Consider the following 19,329-nt stretch of genomic DNA (forward strand, 5'->3'; position numbering starts at 1 on the left):
CCAATCAGATGCTCTGCCACTGTGGAACTGTCCTTCCAACTACTTCTTAACAGTAGTTATCAAAGCTGTTTTTGACACAAAACATCTAAGACACTGCCACGATGATTAAAACACAACATTTAGCCCAGTTGAAACCCAATAAAACTTTTAAAAGAGCAGAGCAAACAGCAGTAGTAGAATCAACGGGTCTAGGCAGACTAAAGAATGTTTTTGTCAGTATCTGAAAGGGGATGAGCAAGTCTCCCAAGAGGGAACATTTCACAACCTCAGGACAAAATTGAAGAAGCCCAGCTCCTGGCGAAACCTAATCGTGTGTCACAAAATGATGGTATCCTGAGCTCAGCATCAGTGATAGATCTCAGTGTGTGTGTGTGGATGTGTCTTTCATATTTCCCAAGATGCTCTTGCCCTACACTATTTCCATCACTGTTTTTTCAGCCCTTTTCCACCCCAAGGACCACTTCCCCTCTTGGACAACCTTCCAGGGGCTGCATGGCACCAGTGAGGCATGGGATTAGAGGCAAAAAGTGGACGGGGCAACCAATGCAAATCTTTTCTAAATATCAATTTTTATTAAAATATATTCCATTAGTAACAAAAGTACATCCAGTGTCTCTGTTTTCAAGACATAGAGTATTTCATACAAGCCAATTACAGTCAATTTGAGACCTTTTTGTTGCCGGCAATGTGGGGCTGAGGGAGAAAGAGAATTGACGAGAGAGGGGGAGAAAAAAGAAGCAGGGTGAGAGGGATAGTAAACTTTCATTCTTTACGAAGAAGATGGGGTGGGAAGTCAATAAGAAACTTTGGATGTTAAAAAAAAATTGTATATGGTGATAAATGCCTTAAAATGTTTTTGGAGACTTCATAAAAATGTTATTTTAAAAATCCTTTCATCCTTTACAAAGTATATGAGTGGGGGTTTTTTGCAAGTGTTGCGTGGATAGGTGCCTTATTTTTGCTGGCAGAGGAGAGATCAGAGGGCCCAGGGCATGGTTGGTTGTTGTTGATTGGCTGCAGTGTGTTTTGATGGGGGGGGCGGTGTTGCTGGGTTCAGGTAACTATATTGATTCATATGTGGGGGTTTTTTGGGGGGGGGGTCATAGTCTTCTAGGTGTGTGTATGTGATGGGGTGAAGGCAGCCTCCTTTGTTTGTCCCTGTGATAGTTTCGTTTAGTTAGTTGGTTTTTCTAGTAGGGCAGTTTCCCAACCAATGCAACTCTTAACCTCTGAACCAAGGGCTACATTCTGCCAGTGCAAAAATCAGAGGTTCTTTACCCACACCCTCCCAATAAAGGCAAAGCAAGAGGCACAGTCACATGGTCACTATGCTGTGATAAATTCCACCTGATTGCTGAACGGCAGTGTCAGATAACTCAAATAAGCTACAAGGCTTTGATCAGTATATACAGTTTGTAGTTTAGCAATTCATCACACCTTCCACTTCTTTATTATGTCTGCTGAACGTTCAGACAAGGCTTGTGAGTTTGCAGTGTCTTTCATATCCAGGTATGGAATAGAATCATACAAAGTTGGAAGGAACCCCAAAAGTCATTTAGTCCAACCCCCTGCAATGCAGGAATCACAGTTAAAGAATCCCTGACAGATGGCCATCCAACCTCTGCTTAAAAACTTCCAAGGAAGGAGAGAGTCCACCACCTTCCGAAGGAGTCCGTTCCACTGTTGAACAGCTCTTACTATCAGAACATTCTTCCTAAGGATTAATCAGAAACTACTTTCTTGTAATTTAAACAACAATAACAATTGGAGTAATGTTTTCTACTGGTGTTTCTGTAATGCTTAATTATCTCCATGCAGACAGTGGCTACATCAAAGGAGGGCAATAAAGAGCCCTGCCACTGGAGGAAGTTGAAGTCTTGAAACAAGAAACCTTCAAGCCTCAGTTTGGGAACCTCTGCTTAAAACTCTTGAGCATGGGTAGGCAAACTAAGGCCCGGGGGCCAGATCCGGCCCAATTGCCTTCTAAATCCAGCTTGCGGATGGTCCGGGAATCAGCATATTTTTACATGAGTAGAATGTGTGCTTTTATTTAAAATGCATCTCTAGGTTATTTGTGGGGCATAGGAATTCATTCTCTTTTTTCTTTTCCAAAATATAGACCGGCCCCCCACAAGGTCTGAGGGATAGTGGACCGGCCCCCTGCTGATAAAGTTTGCTGACCCCTGCTCTTGAAAGACCTGCAACATGGTGGGGGGGACACCATGTGCTTTCCTTGACAGAGAGAAGTCCTCAATTTAAACGGCTGTCTGGCCATAAGAACATAATAAGAGGTTGGCTGCTGGATCAGGCCAAAGGGGACCCATACAGTAAAGCATTCTGGTCCCAGTGGCTAAACAAATGCCACAATGGGAAGCCCACAAAGTAGAACCTGACTGCAGCTCCACTCTCCCCAGTTGTGATTCCTAGCAACTGGTATACAGCGAGAGACTGCATCTGAGCATGGAGGTTCTGGTACCACAGTAGGTCTGAACATAGGGAGCTCTGCTGGAATGAACCATCAAGTCCAGCACTCTGTTCTCATGATGGGCAACCAGATGCCCAAATGGGAAGCCCACAAGCAGGACCTGAGCCTGACAGCAACTCTTGCCACTTGTGACTCCCAGCAACTGGTATTCAGAGGCAGATTGCCTCTGCCTGTGGAGGGAGAACACAGCCATTGATGGCCTTACTACTCCATGACTTTGTCTAATCCTCTTTTAAAGACATTCTATTGGTGCCCACCACCTTACATCTTATAGGAAAGTCTGGGACAGCAGAAGAGGCCCTGAAGTTGCTCATCTGCAGTTAGCACCAGGACAGCAAGCTGAACAGGCACACAGCTATGGTACAATAGAGCAGAATCTATCCATCTATCTTTTTCTATATACATACCCTTACAGATATGGAGTGAGAAAATGTGCTGTATTTCTTAATAAAGCAAAGGGAGCTAACGTTTGGACTTTCACATGTTGCTCAGCTACAACTCCCAACCCGTTGACTATTGGCAACGCTCACTGGGGTTTATGGGAGTCCAACAACATCTGGAGCGTTTGGCCACCCCTGCTTCATTCATTATTTCTAAATTTGCCTTTTATGTAAATCTGTGTCCCCTTTTTTTATTATGCATTTAAACATAGAAAGTTTATTTATATAGAGTTGGGTGATCGGTCCATCTACCTCAATATTGTCTACATTGACAGCCTGTGGCTCTCTGGGGTATTAGGCAGGTGGCACTCCCAGCCCTACCTGGAGATACTGCTGGGGGTTGAACCAGGAACATTCTGCATGGAAAGCAGATACAGTACAGTCATACCTCAGGTTATGTTTGCTTCAGGTTGCATCCTGTGGTGACCTGGAAGTACCGGAAAGGGTTACTTCCCGGTTTCACCGCTCGTGCATACACAGAGGCGCAAAATGACGTCATGCGCATGCGCAGAAGCAGTGAATCGTGACCTGCGCGTGCACAGACGTGCAGAAGGGGGTTGCGTTCCTTTCAGGTTGTGAACGGGGCTCTGGAACGGATCCCGTTCGCAACCAGAGGTACCACTGAACTTTAAATTCAGCCTGGAAACAAACTGGCAACCAATATAACTAAAGCAAAACGGTTGCAAGTTACAATGTTCAAACTGCTTTGCAAGCTAAATTGATCAGCTGATTGTTGGTGCACATAGATTTTCACATGCTTCTAATCAATGATAACTGCAAGCCCCCTTTCGGCCAGCCATGTCTCTCTCTGCCCCACACCCCACTTCAGATGTAGAATAGGTGGCATTTTCTTGGCCTAGCCAAAACAGCCGGGTAGCATTCATTAGTCACAGAAACTGGAAGGTCCTCACCACTGGCATGGCTATTCTAGCAGCTTTATTTTGCCCCAGCCAAAGTTTCTGGACAGTCTTCAAGAACAGTCCTACACACAGAGAATTACAGTGGTCTAGTCAAGAAAGTCAATGGTCGAAACATAATGGCAAGCATCTGTTGGGTTCTGACAGCCTGAAGAGCTCTAACAGAAGCTTAAGAGTACGGTGTGTGCCAATTATGGCACAACTGCACTGGCTGCCGATTAGTTTCTAGGACAAATTCAAAGTGCTGATGTTGACGTATAAAGCCTTATACACCTCAGCACCTCTGTACCTTATGGACTGCCTCTCCTCATACAAACCAACCTAGACCCTGCACTTGTCATCTGAGGCCATTCTCTATTTCCCCCCTCCCAGAGAGGTTTGGAGGGTGGCAACAAAGAACAGGCCTTTTCTGTGGTGACTCCCTGACTATGGAATGCTCTCCCCAAAGAGGTTCACCAGGCACCATCATTACATGTCTTTAGGTACCAGGCAAAAACATTCCTATCTACCTAGGCCTATGGCTATTAAATAATCTATGGCATGTAAAAGTGGGGACTATTATGATGATTATCTTATTATTAGTAGTATTATTAGAATTATTATTATGCTGTCTGTCAATATGCTTTTTACTTTGTTTCTATCATTGATGTTCTTTAATATGTTTTTAATGCTATACTCCACCCTGGGATCTTTTGATAAAGGGTGGTATATAAATTGAAATATTATTATTATTATTATTAATAATAATAATAATAATAATAATATTCTGTGGAGCTGTTGAAGGGATCTTGACCCAGGACCCTTCAACCCTTTCCCAACCTAGATAGCTGGCTATGGAACGACACAGCATAGGGTCCCGATTCTTAGGAGTCAGATCTGCATTCCTAGGTGTCCGGTATTCCTTCCTCCCACCCCTTTCACTTTAATGTTCCATAGAGCCAGTGCCTGATAATTATTTTTTAATGAATGCTCCTATAAATTTTTCGCATTACAAATGTGTTTATTTTTCTCCCAGCCCTGATTCTTTGTGTCCCCGCTCTACTCCAAGTAGAACTTATGTTAATGGCAGACAACTGTTACAATAAGATGGCATTTTTTCTATTTTAAAAAAAGCAGAATTGACTGAGAAGATGGAAATTTTGAGTAAAGGGGGGTGCCTTTGCTTTTGCTCAGTGTTGAAAATCAAACTCAATAACTCCTGGAACCCCAGATATAACAAATGATTACAAGCAGGCCACAATTCCTGCTCTGAAGGTACTTATTAAGATCTGCTTTTATGATCCACTTTTCAGAACTATTTTTGTGGAGAATTCACTGGCCAACCTTCCAAGAAACAGATATTGCTGACTGGCTCAAGGAAGTCACGGGGACTCATTTCCGCTTGCTAAACTGATGAACAAGAGGAGGCTCCTGGCATGCATGATGTTTGTATATGAGCCACATCCAAAAGCCTCAGCCAACCCACTGTCCAAAGCCCTAGAAGAAAAGAAAAGAAAGCCATGGTCTGCTTGAACAGTCCAAACAATGCCAGAAGAGAAAGAATAAAAAATCTGGATGGGGGAAAACGTGCCATTGATCCCTGGGGGAACTGGGACAAAAGGTTAAAGAACTTGACCAAGTCCAAATGAACAATTGGTGACACAAGTTGAAAACTGAATCCTGAGCTCTAATATTCCAAAGGAAGAGTATAGCTTTTTTTAAAAAGGTTGTCTTTTCACTTCTAGGTCTTGTGCAAGGCTTTTTTTTTAAGGTCTTGTGCTGATCTTAAGGACATGTCCCAAAGACTATATGTGAAGTTAAAAGACGTAGAAGGCCAACAGAAGTGAAGTTTAAATGATGCAAATAAAATATCTGCGTCGAAAAGGAAGAATTAAAAAACAAACTAACAGCACTACACAACCCCAAGACACACGTACATATAAACTTTCTGGATCAATTGATGCAAATCTCTCTTCAAGAATGGGTCTCACTTAAAATTCTTCTTCAAAGGCCTGGGTGGCTTCATCCTCTCCTCTGAAAAGCAACCTCTTGGGCTGCTCCCGGCAAGAAAGAAGCCCAAGGCACAGATACGTGGTTTTGTTAGCAGATTGTCAGTGAGCTCTCGTCAGTTTCCAACCATAAATGGAAGAGAATCGGACACACTTTTTGTACATTGTGGTTAATAAAAATCACCTGGTTTGAAAGTTACACAGAAACTGCTTAAAAAATAAGCTTCTTCTTTGATGCTGCTAACCCCACCCCCAACAGCTCCCCCTACCCCTCATGCAAGGACTAAAACCATCAAGTGGAGGCTAACTCCGGGGAAGGGCCCTCTGAAGTCCTCCAGCCCAGTCCCCTATCAATGCAGCTGGCCCCTCTCTGGAAAAGCACAAGCACAATTGAACAGAGGCTTAGGCAAAGTGAGTATGGAGCTAAGAATTCTGCTTTTGTGGGGCCCTCCTGACAGATTAACTACTCTCTCTCCTCCCTCCCACCAAATGACCCTGCAGCTCTGAACTCACCTTCCAAGTAGCAACTGGATGATGAAGAGAGACCCTTTTTCGACTTGCAACCCACTAATTTCAGGCAGATCTCCAACATTTTCATCGGTTAGAGCAAGGCCCTTGGTTTTGTAGGCTTGCTGTCTCCTCCCCTCCTCCTCCTCTTCTCCTCTTGAAAACTTCACACAAAAGTTCCCTCCGGTACATACACACACAAAAAGGCTACAAATCCAGCCTTCATTTAAAAACTGTTAACTGAAGAAGTCAACGCAGTGGATCATCCATTTTTTATGATTCTTTGATTTTCTATTATGATTAATTACTCCAAATGAGAGCTCCCAAATTTTGCCATCCCACTTTCCAGCTCCGTCCTACATCCAACTCAAGCAGAGGCTGCATACATTGAACTGCCAACAAAGGGCCCCCTTCAGGCTTTGGTTGTCTGACTTTGTGACATCAGGAAAGGAACGCCCATCCCATGTTAACCCCTCATGGCTCCGCTTTCCAAGCAGAGGAGGGGAGGGATGAAACTAACAATTTCAGTTTCTTTCGAGTTTCTCACTTTCCAAATCCTAAATCCAGTTCTCCACACTTCTGCAGCAATCTGCGATTGTGAAAATTCATCAGTGTTTTAGGGTCAGTATCTCCTAACTGCAATTGTGAAAATTCATAAGTGTTTTAGGGTAAGTATCTCCTAACGTACTCATTTCTGTATGCAGTTTTGACCAAGACCAGACACATTTTTGCAAAGCAACTCGCCCTAGTTAATGCATTTTTGTATATTATCTTCATTAATGTACAGTGGTACCTCGGGTTACATACGCTTCAGGTTACATACGCTTCAGGTTACAGACTCCGCTAACCCCAAAATAGTACCTCGGGTTAAGAACTTTGCTTCAGGATGAGAACAGAAATCGTGCTCCGGCGGCGTGGCGGCAGCGGGAGGCCCCATTAGCTAAAGTGGTGCTTCAGGTTAAGAACAGTTTCAGGTTAAGAACGGACCTCCGGAACAAATTAAGTACTTAACCCGAGGTACCATCGTACACATTTTTCTAATTTGTGCATTTTTGTTTTTTATTACTTATTTATTGCATTTATATCTCACCTTTTCCCCCTCAAGGAGCTCAAGGTTCTATATCTCCTCATTTAATCCCCACATCAACCCTATGAGGTAGGTGAGGCTGAGAGGCAGTGACCAAGGTTACCAAGTGGGGATTTGAATTCTGGTGTCTCCCAGGCCCTAGTCTGGCACTAACCACCATACCACAGTGGCTCTTTATTAATACTTACTGCTTGCATGGAGTATATGGTTGCAAAATTCAGAGGAGTGTGAATTCTGAAAGATCATTGTGCTCCAGTTCTTGTACTGGTTCAACAAGCATGAACTGGTCAGCTTCTTATTGAAAGGCTAAGAAAACTGAAATTCTCTTCCCCCGCCCACTTCACTAGAAAAGGGTCAGCTGAGACTCTACAGGTGGTGGCCTCAGCCCTTCAGAAATTCTTAAGGGGTGGGTAGTGGGTAGACATGTTTAGACAACTATCTGTTGCTTTCTAGCTTCACAGCAGCATGAGACAGAGGTTCTCAGATTTTTTTCTGGAGATGGTAAAACAGAACTCAAAGACAAGAAAAGTGAGAATTTAGTGAGAATATAGAAGCTAATCCTAATGGAAGCCAGGAGATTCGTCTGCCCCCCCCCCCCCCAAAAAAAAACTATGCTGAAAGAAAGGAGTCCATATTAGGAACGTAAGACCAGTCCTATAGGATCAAGACAATGGTCCCTCTAGTCCAGCCTCCTGTGCTCATAGTGGCCAACCAGGTGCCCCTATAGGAAGCCCTCAAGCAGGACCTGAGTGCAACAGCACTCTGCCCCTCCTGCAGTTTCCAGCAACTGATATTCAGATTTATTACCACCTCCAACTGCAGAGGCAGAGCATAGCCAGCATGACTAGTAGCCATTGATGGCCTTATCCTCCACAAATTTGCCCAACCCTCTTCTGAAGCTCAAAGTTGGTGGGCATCACTGCCTCCTTTGGGAGTGAGTGCACTGTGTGAAGAAGTCCTTTCTTTTATGAAATAAATGAACCTTTCTCATTAACCTGTCTCTGTTATCCATGAGCTTTATCCTTGCTATACATATTTAGTGTGGTACTCATCCACTTGCTAATCTATCCACTGGATAGATTTTATTCCATAAACCACCCTGATAGGGTGGTATATAAATTCAATAATAATAATAATAGTCACAATCCAGCCACAAACTGGTAGCCACCAGTGCTTCTCATGGAGGCTGACAAACAGCCCCCCCCCCAAGGCCCTTATATGTCACATTGTGCCTGGCCTATTTTCAAAATGGCACCCATGGTCACAGTGGCCCTTGAGATCTTTCCCCAGGTGTCCTCAGTGTCTCTGAGCCCCACCCTACTCACTGCCTCCCTTGGTCATGAGATGGAGAGCGCAGTTGCCACTTTTCTCCTATGAAAAGTTCTTAGAGCTGAAGGAGGAAATTGGAGGAGTGATGCTCCTCCCAACTCCCTCTTTCAACTCTATGTGCTTCTCAGGGCTTCTTTGACTGATGACTGATTGATTGATTGATTGATTGAATCTATTTCCCACCTTTTTTCTCCAAGGATCTCAGGGTGGTGTATAAAGTTTTCCCCCTCCTCATTTAATCCCCATTCCACCCCTGTGAGGTATGTTATAGGCTGAGAGGCAGTGGCTGTGACCCAAGGTCACTCAGTGAACTTCATTCATTCATTCATTCAACTTATACACCACCCTATACCTGGAGGTCTCAGGGCGGTTCACAACAAGACCACAACATATAAAATCAAACCAAAAGCAGTAACCCAATATATTGATTAAATAAATTGATTAAATAAATGATTTGAGTGAGGATTCAATCCCTGGTCTCTAGTATGACATACTAACTGTTCATTCTTCTGGATCCAGTTTTTCACCCGACCCGAGCCAGTGTGGTGTAGTGGTTAAGAGTGGTAGTCTCATAATCTGGGGAACCAGGTTTGCGTCTCCGCTCCTCCACATGCAGCTGCTGGGTGACCTCAGGCTAGTCACACTTCTCTGAAGTCTCTCAGCCCCACTCACCTCACAGAGTGTTTGTTGTGGGGGAGGAAGGGAAAGGAGAATGTTAGCCGCTTTGAGACTCCTGAAGGGGAGTGATAAAGCAGGATATCAAATCCTCTTCTTCTTCTTGGAAAAGCTAAGTATGTATCTATTAGTATGTGAAAGAGAGTGAGCACACTTTCTCCCTTTCTGTCTGTCTGAGTAGGTGGGTTAATCTGGGTGGGGAAAGTGACCAGAGAGAGTGGACCCCACAGCACTGGGCCAAAAACCTATATGGTATATCATAACATTTTTCAAATATTGCTTTGTCAACAGTGGGGAGAGGTACCAAAAAACAAAACAAGACTGAATATTATGTAACACAGATCATGGGGCAATCCTGACCCTCCCAAGTTGAGGACAGCAGTTCTGGGAAATTGCAGCATAGTCACACTGCAGGGAGTATCACAAGAGCATATCCTGAAACTAAGCAATTCTGACCCCTCCTGCTTTCCATAGCATGAGGTCTGTCTACTGCTGCAGCTGCAGGAATGCAGAATTCCATAAGAATTCCAGTGGAATTACTAAATGGGATTACTAAGACTGCCCCTATTAACGCTCAAGAGAGGGACAACAAGGTTAACACACTCCATGCCGAAGAAAGGAAGATGAGCAGGAAATCTGAGCAGTTTTGTGCTTCGATGCCAACTTCTCCTTCTTAAAGAGCCTCATGGCTCCCTTCCCTCAGGCCCAAATTAGAGCGATAAAACCGGGAGGGAAAATTTTGTTTCCACTACTTGCAAAACCAAAAAATCTAGGATGGGTGGGTCTCTTTGATATTCCAGATTTCCTTTTCAAGAGCACAGATATTTCCATCTGCTACTTGCATGCTGAATCCAGGGTCGCTTAAGATTCTCTGTTTTCACAACAGATTCAGACATACAGAGATGTTGGGCATGTGATCCCACTTCTGCCAACTAGTCTATTCCTAACTTTTGTGTCATAGCCACTAGGGGTAAGCCTCAGCTGAGAAGGGCCATAGGTTAGTGCTGAATCAGGCCAACAGCCCTTCTAGTCCAGCATCCTCTTCTCACAGCAGACAACCAGATGCCCATTAAGGGCAACCTGCAAGCAGGACCTGAGTGCAGCATTCTCCCCTTCCTGTGGTTTCCAGCAACTGGTATTCAGAAACATTGCTGCCTCAACTATGGGAGGCAGAGAGTTAGCCATCATGACTAGTAGCCGTTGATAGCCCTCAACTCCATGAATTTGTCCAATCCTCTTTTAAAGCCATTCAAGTGGTGGCTATCACTGCCTCCTCTGGGAAAGAGTTTCATAGTTTAACAATATGCTGCATGAAGAAGTCCTTTATTTTATCTGTCCTGAATATTCCAGTGCTCAGCTTCATTGAATGCCCACAAGTTTTGGTGTTAAGAGATAGGGAGATAAAATTTTCTCTATCCACTTTCTCCATGCCAGGCATAATTTTATAAACTTTTGTCATGTAATCTCTTAGTTGTCTTTTTTTTGTAGACTAAAAAGCCACAAACACTGCAAATTTCCCTTGCAGAGGAGTCGCTTCATCCACTTGATCGTTTGGGTTGCCCTTTTCCTTGACATACCCTGTTACAGACAGCAGCACTCTTCACAAACTCACTCCTCCAAGCGGGGAGGAAACAGTTAATAAAAGCCTTCTTCCAGAGTTAAGAGGACCAAGCCTGAGCGATCAAATTACATCTGAGGAGGGAGAAGAAGTGGAAGAAGAAAAGGAGTAGAAAATATATGCCCGAACTTTTACACAAAGTGTTAGACACAGCAGGGATGCGACTTAAACAAGGAATAAGCCATTATTTCTCCAGAGTTGTCTTGAGGGCAGTTGAAAGAAACACACACACACACACAACTTGCCAGCTCAGATCTTTTCAGATGCATTTCGACTGAAGGGTGTACAATGAAACATCCCCTGCTCTCCATGTCCCCCTCCCCCAGCTTCCAAAACAGCAGTTACAAGAATTATTAGGGAATAATAGCACCCTTCCCAAACCCACATTTAATGAGGAGCCCCTTTTCATTCCAAAAGGTTATCCAAACAAATGTTCAGCCGGGGAAATGGATCCAGCAGAGCAGTTTTGCTTGATCCAAGCACATCTTGGAAAACAAAAGCTTGGATGACATCAGGATGCAAGCGAAGGCCCCAGGCCTGAAGTGGAGTGGGTGTAAGAACATAAGCGCCTTGCTAGATCAGGCTACAGGGAGCCAACCACATGCCCCAATGGGAAGCTTAAAAGGTGGACGGACATAAGTGCACAATAGCAATACTCTCCCCACTTTTGATTCCTTCAGCTGGTATTCCAATGTATTGCTGGCCCCCAACAGGAGAGGCAGAAAAAAAGAAGAGCTTTGATGCTAGATCAGGCCAAAGCAGGGCAACCTAGCCTAGCATCCTACTCTCACAGTGGCCAACCAAATACCCCAATGAAAGCCTGCAAGCAGGATATGAACACAATACTCTCCCCACCTGTGATTCCCAAAAACTGGTATTCAGAGTCACGCTGCCTCTGACAGTGGAGGTAGAACATAACAGCCCTGTGGGATCAGAGCAAAGGCACATCTAGTCCAGCATCCTCTCCTCACTGTGGCAAACCAGATGCCTCAGTGGGAAGTCCACAAGCAGGGCATGAGTGCAAAAGCAACACCCTCCCCACTGGTGATTCCCAGGAACTGGCATTCAGAAGTATCACTGTCTCTAACAGTGCAGATGGAAAATGGCCATTGGGCACCATGTATTTGCCAACAGAAATGGTGTCAAGGCCCTCCTGTCTTCCACAGACCCCACTTCCTGCTGAGCTCAGCCTAACCCTGGCAGGTTCCTCTGGTCTCCACAGGACTCCTCTCTCTCAGAGCTGGACCTGCCTCTCTTTCTGTCTTGAGTTGCAAACAGCTGAGAAAATATTCACATTCTTACATACCCTAGAAGGTGCTTTGTTTCTCTCTTCTGAAGCCTACTTGAAAATCGGGGGTGGGGTTTGCATTTAATATATATTTTTGTTTTAAAAGCTGCAGCTTTGCTTCTGATGAACTGCAGCACACAAAAAGTTTATGAGATAAAAAATGTTTTAGTCTTTAAAGGTGCCACAAGACTCATTGTGTTAAGGGGGGGAGAGCCTTAAGGACTGTGGCATTAAGTCAGGGGTGGGGAACTTTGGGTCTGCGGCCCAAATGCGGCCCCTCAACACTCTCTATTTGGCCCTCGGTCACACGCCCTCCCTGCTTTGCACCCGGAGTGTTGTTGGGGCTTTTTGGCTGACTGGATTGCAATCCTTGCACTCAGCGATCTTGCTTGCCTGGATTTATTTTATTTTATTTTATTAAATTTCTATCCTGTCTTTCCTCCAAGGGGCTCGAGGTGACAGCATACATGGTTTACCCCTCCCCCTTCTACCCTCACAATAACCCTAAGAGGCAGTGACTGGGCACAATGTTACCCAGTGAGATTCATGAGTGACACTCTAACTGCTACACCACACTGGCTATTGTTGGATAGAGAAGGATGTGATTGTGTAGAAATTAGCCTGCCACAGAAAGGTAAAATTTGCATTCACTGCACTGCTCATTTTTGCATCTGATCCTGCTGACCCCTGGCACGTGGCCTTCACAAGGTTTCCCAGAAAGGAATGTGGCCCTTAAGCTAAAAAAGCTTTCCCTGCCCCTGTGGTGAGCCACCCTGCCAAAATTGTAGAGGGTTTCCAGGACTCAGACTGATGCACAGTCAAGTTAAGGTCAGCAGGTGATGGGAACGTAAGAGCCCTGCTGGATCACGCCAATGGTTCATTTAGTCCAGCATCCAGCTCTCACAGTAGACACCTATGGAAGCCCACAAACAGGACCCAAAAGAAACAGCAACACTCTCCCCACTTGTGATTCTGAGAACGGCAGAAGTATACTGTCTTCAGTGGAAATAGAATGCAAGAAGAGCCTGGCTGCTCCATCGGGGCAAGAGCCAATCTAGTCCAGCATCCTGTTTTCACAGTGGCCAACCAGATACTCCAGTAGGAAGCCCACAAGCAGGACCAAATAGCAAGAGCACTCAATTCAGTAGCATTACTGTCTCTGATCATGGAGGCAGAGTATAGCCATCACAGCTAGTAGTCATAGATACTCTGTTCCTCCAATCCTCTTTTAAAGTCATCCCTGCTGCCTCCCTGTGGGAGTGAGTTCCACAGTTTATGTGCTGAATGAAGAACTTCATATTATTTGTCCTGAATCTTCCAACATTCAGCTTCATTGGATGTCCACAAGTTCTAGTGTTAGGATAAAGGGATGAAAAGCTTTTCTCTATCCACTCTCTCCGTGTCAAGCAAAATTTTATACACTTCCATCATATCTCCTCTTACTCGCCTTCTCTCTAAACTAAAAAGTTCCAGGCAATGACAGTGAGAAAAGTTCCACTGAACCGCAAAAGCTCATACAGGATAAACACAACAAATAACTTTGACTTTTGTCAAGAAAATTGCTTCTTTGGAATGCTGAGCCTTTCTCTCCTCTCATCACGTTTCATGGGTGATGAGCCAGAAAATAGCTGTAGAAAACACAGTGTCCAATGCACTTGGGGGCTAAGAATATTTTGTCATGTGATAGGAGTGCACATGGTGGTGGTGTTTTTTAATCAAACTTGCCTCCCACCACATCACACCTTCCTAGAGAAATTACAGGGCTCTATTTTACACTTTATTCAGAGGCTACAAAGCCATCCCTTGCTCTGTGGCGATTTTTAGATTCAGGATTTAAGAGCTCGTCTTCACTGCAGATCCAACCTCGCTCATTTTGTGCCTCATGTTTAGATCAACAACTACCTTCTTTCCATTCTGCCTTGGTCAAACTCCACCTGAAGTCCTGTGTCCAGTTCTGGGCATCCCAGTTTAAGAAAGATATTGGCAAGCTGGAAGTTGTGTAGAGGACGGTGACCAAGATGATGAAGAGTCTGGAAATAAAGCCTTGTGAGTAATGGTCGAGGGAGTTGGGCATGTTTAGCCTGGATAAGAGAAGACTGAGAAGAGTTATGATAGCCATCTTCAAATATCTAAATGGCTGTCAAGTGGAATATGGAGCAAGCTGTTCTTTCCTGCTCCTGAGCATAGGATTCAAATTACAAGAAAGGAGATTCCGAACTTTCTGACTGTAAGACGGACTCTCTTGGAAGGTGATGCATACTCCTACGTTGGGGGTTTATAAGCAGAGGTTGGATGGTCATCTGTCAGGGATTCATTAATTGTGATTCCTGCACTACAGGGAACAGGGCTAGATGATCCTGAGTTCCCCTTCAACTCTACAATTCTATGATTCTATGGGATATGCTGGTCAGGGAAATGACTGAGAAAGGCGGTAGAGAGAGGCTTGTGTTCCTCACTGTGGATTTTGTTCTAGATTGGTCCACCAAGCCAATGTAGTTGCCAACTGAAGGAATAAAACTCCAATTTTAATTTTTTTAAGGATGCAGAGGAGGAAATCCAGAGTTATGAAAGCCTGGCTGCTATTCTGCTAAGCCCCAAGTAAAGACTTCCCTGTCACTGTTGCCTCACCTCAGATCCTTTATTTAAAAGGCTCTGTTACCTGGAAGTTGGCCAATGAGGATATTCCATGTGTGAAACACCCTCCTCAGGACTTCTTAAAAGGAGATTTATGAAAGGAGCTTGAGTGATTCCATTTTAAACACACTCCCAGTCCTCTTCCTCCCCATCCCCTGCCCCAAAAAGGCAGGGGGGGGGGGGGAGAGGGAACCCATAAAGGCACATGGAAGACTCCAAGGCATCAAAGAGGTTGGAAGGGGAGAAAAAAAACAGGGTTTGCTAAGCGTGAAATGGCCACCACATTTTTAAGATATGAAGTTTAACAAAAAGAACAAAAAACCCTCAAGCCATAGATAACATTCCATTCATACACCCAGCCCAGTGAAATCAATGAGGGAAGTGATTCATGGATTTAAGCAACAACTCATTTAAAAGACATCAGAGGTGCCCACAGATTCTTAGGCATTTAGAGCCACCTCATAGAGTTCACTGCCATGCAAATTGCTCACAACAGTTTATGATGATGACGATGACAACAACGACAATGATGATTTAAAGCATTTATTATTATTTTTGCCTCAGCTCTTCATCAGAAAGCTTCCTATAATGTTTTACATACATTCAGGGGGAAAAAAGCTGAGGGAGACAGTCCCGGCCCCAGTAGCTTACAATCTAAAATATGCAATACCAAAAAGAAAAAGGGATGAGGAGGGCAGAGGGGAAATAATGCAATGGTGTCTTGACCTGTTGGTCAGCTCAGCAGCAACTGCTACTGCCAGATTCTCTTTGGATTCTGTACAAGAACTGGGGAGAGGGGGGATTCCAAGGTGCTTGGATCCTCAAGGCAACCACTTGCGCTCTGGACCCTTGCACCTCTTGGCTGATAAAAACTAGCAGGGAGACGACAGCTGGCTAGGCCAGGGAGATTATTAGTGGCTCCTAGCGAGAGGGGCCTGTTGCCAATCTCCCCTTCGTGGGAAAGGGGCTTTTGGATGAAACTGATCCATTTCAATCAGAGTTTAGGCCCAGTTTGGACACAGAAAATGCTTTGGTCAGCCTACATGATGACCTCTGTCGGGAGAGAGGCAGGGGAAATGTGCCCCTGTTAATTCTCTTCATCTTCTCACTGGCTTTTGATACCATCGACCACAGGATCCTTCTGGGGCAGCTATTCAAGTTAGGGGTGGGTGGCACCATTTTGCAGTGGTTCCAGTCCTACTTTGATAGTTACTTACAGAGGATGTTGCTTGGGGAGTGCTCTTCGGCCACATGGAGCCTTTAATGCAGGGGTTACTCTAGGTTCAATTTTATCCCCTATGCTGTTTAACATCTACATGAAAACACTGAGTGGAGTCAACCAGTAGTACATAGTTCTGTAGTACATAGTCAGCAATTTGCAGATAACACATAGCTTTCCTTCTCCTTTACATCTGCAAGTGAGGCAGTGGATGTGCTGGACTGTGATCCTGCCTCAGTAACGGACTGGATGAGAGCCAACAAGTTGAAGCTCAATTCAGATAAGACTGAGGCACTGTTAGTGGCTGGTTCCCTAGACCAGATGGATGAGAGGTTGCCTGCTCTTGATTGGGTTACACTCCCCTTGAAGGAGTGGGTACACAGCTTGGGGGTCCTTCTGGATTCTTTGCTGTCACTTGAGGCTCAGTTGACCTCAGTGGCACAGAGTGCCTTCCATCAGTTTCAGCTGGTGGCCCAGCTGCGACCCATCTGGACTAGGATAGCTTAACTTCTGTTGTCTATGTTCTGGTAACCTCTAGGTTAATTACTGCAATATATTATATGTGGGGCTGTCTCTGAAGACAGTTCGGAAACTTCAGCTTCTGCAGAATTCTGTGGCCAGAATTCTGGCCCACCAGGGCAAAACAGTCTGAGCATATAACACTGATCCTGATCCGACTACACTGGCTGCCAATTAATTTCCAGGCACAATTCAAAGTGCTGGTTTTGACCTATAAAGGCTTAAATGGTTCAGGACTGCAATACCTCAAGGACCGCCTCTCCCCATATGAACTGACCTGGACCTTGCAATCAACATCTAAGGCCCTTCTTAGTGTACCTCCTCCGTGAGAGGTTCGAAGGCTGGCAACAGAAGAATGGGCCTTTCCTGTGGAGGCTCCCCACTTATGGGATGCTCTGCCCAAGGAGGCTCTGCCTGGTGCCTCTGTTACATATATTTTAAGGCCAGGCAAAAACATTCTTCTTATCCCAGGCATTTGGCTAATTGAACCATCTATGGCCTTTTAAACTGCTTTGGCGTCTCACTATGTTACACATTTTTGTGTTTCTATATTCATCTTGTGATCCTTGGATGAAGAGCGGAATAGAAATTTAAAAAATAAAGACAGACAGACAGATTACAACAGAAGAAGGGCCTGCAAGCAGGACCTGAGTGCAACATCCCCTCTCCAGTTGCTGTTTCCCTTCATCTGGGATTCAAAGGTAGACTGCCCCTGGGCATGGAAGTTCTGCTATCACAATAGATCTTCTTAGAAGAGCCAGGCCAAAGGGAGCCTATCTGATTCAGCATCCTGTTCTCATAGTGGCCACCAGATACCCCAACAGGAAGCTCAAAAGCAGGACCTGAGCACCACACAACCATACTCCTCACTTGAAATTCCCAGAAACTGGCATTCAGAAGTATACTGCCTCCAACAGTGGAGGCAGAGCAGTGCCATCATGGCTAGCAGCCTTTGATAACCTTATCCTCCCTCTTTAAAAAGCCCTCCAAGCTGGTGGCCATCCCTACATCTTGAGGGAGCAAATTCCACCCTGTAACTCTGTGCTGTGTGAATAAACACTTTCCTTTGTCTTTCCTGACTGGAAATGCTCCATCACAAAAGCTTCCCTAAATGCTTTTCCAATACAGATTCCACGTGAAATTCTTTCAAATCCTTCCCTCCTTCTCCTCTTACTTCTTCATAAAGCAGCAGAGAACCCAAGAATACTATGGCCTATTTCAAAACTTGCTTCCAGTAACACGGGTTTTGTTTAAAGAGAGTGCATTAAGTGAAACCAGCTGTTCTGAAGGGGTTGGTGCCATCTGGGGCTCGATGTGCGAGGCTGGTTCTTCAGTGATATGAGAATATTATTTCACCACTTAATATGAAATAGGGAATGGAAACGTACCACCTGAGATCAGTGTTCAGAACTGCATGTACCAAGGTCTCCATGTGCCTGAGGAACTTACGGAATATTTTTGATGCTCATTCTGGAATGTAGATATAATGGAGAAAATAGTACATAATTTGATATTTCAATGACTAGATCCTTCTAGTCTTTTTTAAATAAGATTTGGCATTCTTTTACTACAAATACAACAGAACAATCGCTTTCAAGACAACCTTTGCCACAGGTCTAGCAAATCTGGAATTATGCTTGAAAATCAGATGTTAAACCCTTGTTGTTTTAAATCATGTGCAACTGTACTCATTCTATGTGCCTCTTTTATAATTTTGCTTTTCACCTTTTAGTTTTCATCTGTTGTTATATCTCTTCTCTCAGTTTTATGTCCATTATAAAATGAAATAAGAAATCTGTACCAAAAAAACCGCACCAGACGAATGTTAAGATCATTGGGTTTTCAATAATTCCTGCTGAAACTGGTTAAAAGGGCACCTCCTCCATCACAGCACAGCTCAAGAAAAGAAAAGAAAAGAAAAGAGGGAGAAGGATAGACAAAGCTTTTCCAAGAGGTAAAGGCGTGTTTTGGTCTCTCTGGTGACTGTTTTGGCTCCTAGAGGATCAGATGATCTGAGTCACATGAGATGCAGCTTTCACAAGGCCTGCTGGCAGAATTGAAGGCTGCTAAATTGAAAAAAACTGACAATCGCAATTACGGAGGAAGGGACAGCTTTGGAACTGTGAAACCCACAAATGGTGTCGTAAGGCAAGAGACAGTTCAACGAGAAGAGATGTTTACAAAGTCAAAGTGCAACAGAGCTTTTTAAGAATCCTTATGTGTTAAGGATGGAAGAGCTTCACATGTGCACTTTTTAAAAAACAGGAGCAAATCTAGGTGGTTGCCTCAATTTAGTTTGTTTGTTCTTCAAAAACTGGGGACTAATATAGAGAGTAGCCAGTTCTTGACGAGGCAGACTCTAGTCTATTAAAGTTTAAACTGTAACAAAGATTGATGGCTACTACCCACAATGGCTACACTCTGCCTCCACAGTCGGATGCTTCTGAATGCCAGTTACTGGAAACCACAGGAAGGAGAAAGCTCATGTGCTTGGGTCCTGCTTGCAGGCTTCCCGTTGGAGCATCCAGTTAGCCACTTCAAGAACAGGATGTTGGACTAGGCAGGCCATTGGCCTGATCCAGCAGGGCTTTTCTTATAGGTAAAAGTTTTAAAATATTTTATT

General features: G+C 44.4%; 1 protein-coding gene across 2 annotated transcripts in view; it reads right to left on the bottom strand.

Annotated features, from left to right (window-relative positions):
* Positions 1–19,329, bottom strand: part of ABL1 (ABL proto-oncogene 1, non-receptor tyrosine kinase) — a 132,263-nt gene that overhangs the window by 70,581 nt on the left and 42,353 nt on the right. Inside the window, exon 1 of one of the 2 annotated variants that reach the window (XM_080990598.1) lies at positions 6,344–6,727. The exons of the other annotated variant lie outside the window; for it this stretch is intronic. Within the exon in view, the coding sequence (XP_080846724.1) occupies positions 6,344–6,428 (85 nt within the window). The 5' untranslated portion in view covers positions 6,429–6,727. Of the gene's footprint in view, positions 1–6,343; positions 6,728–19,329 lie in introns of those variants that run through there. 2 annotated transcript variants of the gene reach the window in all.

The sequence above is a fragment of the Podarcis pityusensis genome (assembly GCF_964106645.2).
Source record: "Podarcis pityusensis genome assembly, chromosome: Z".
In the NCBI taxonomy this organism is placed as follows: Eukaryota; Metazoa; Chordata; class Lepidosauria; order Squamata; family Lacertidae; genus Podarcis; species Podarcis pityusensis.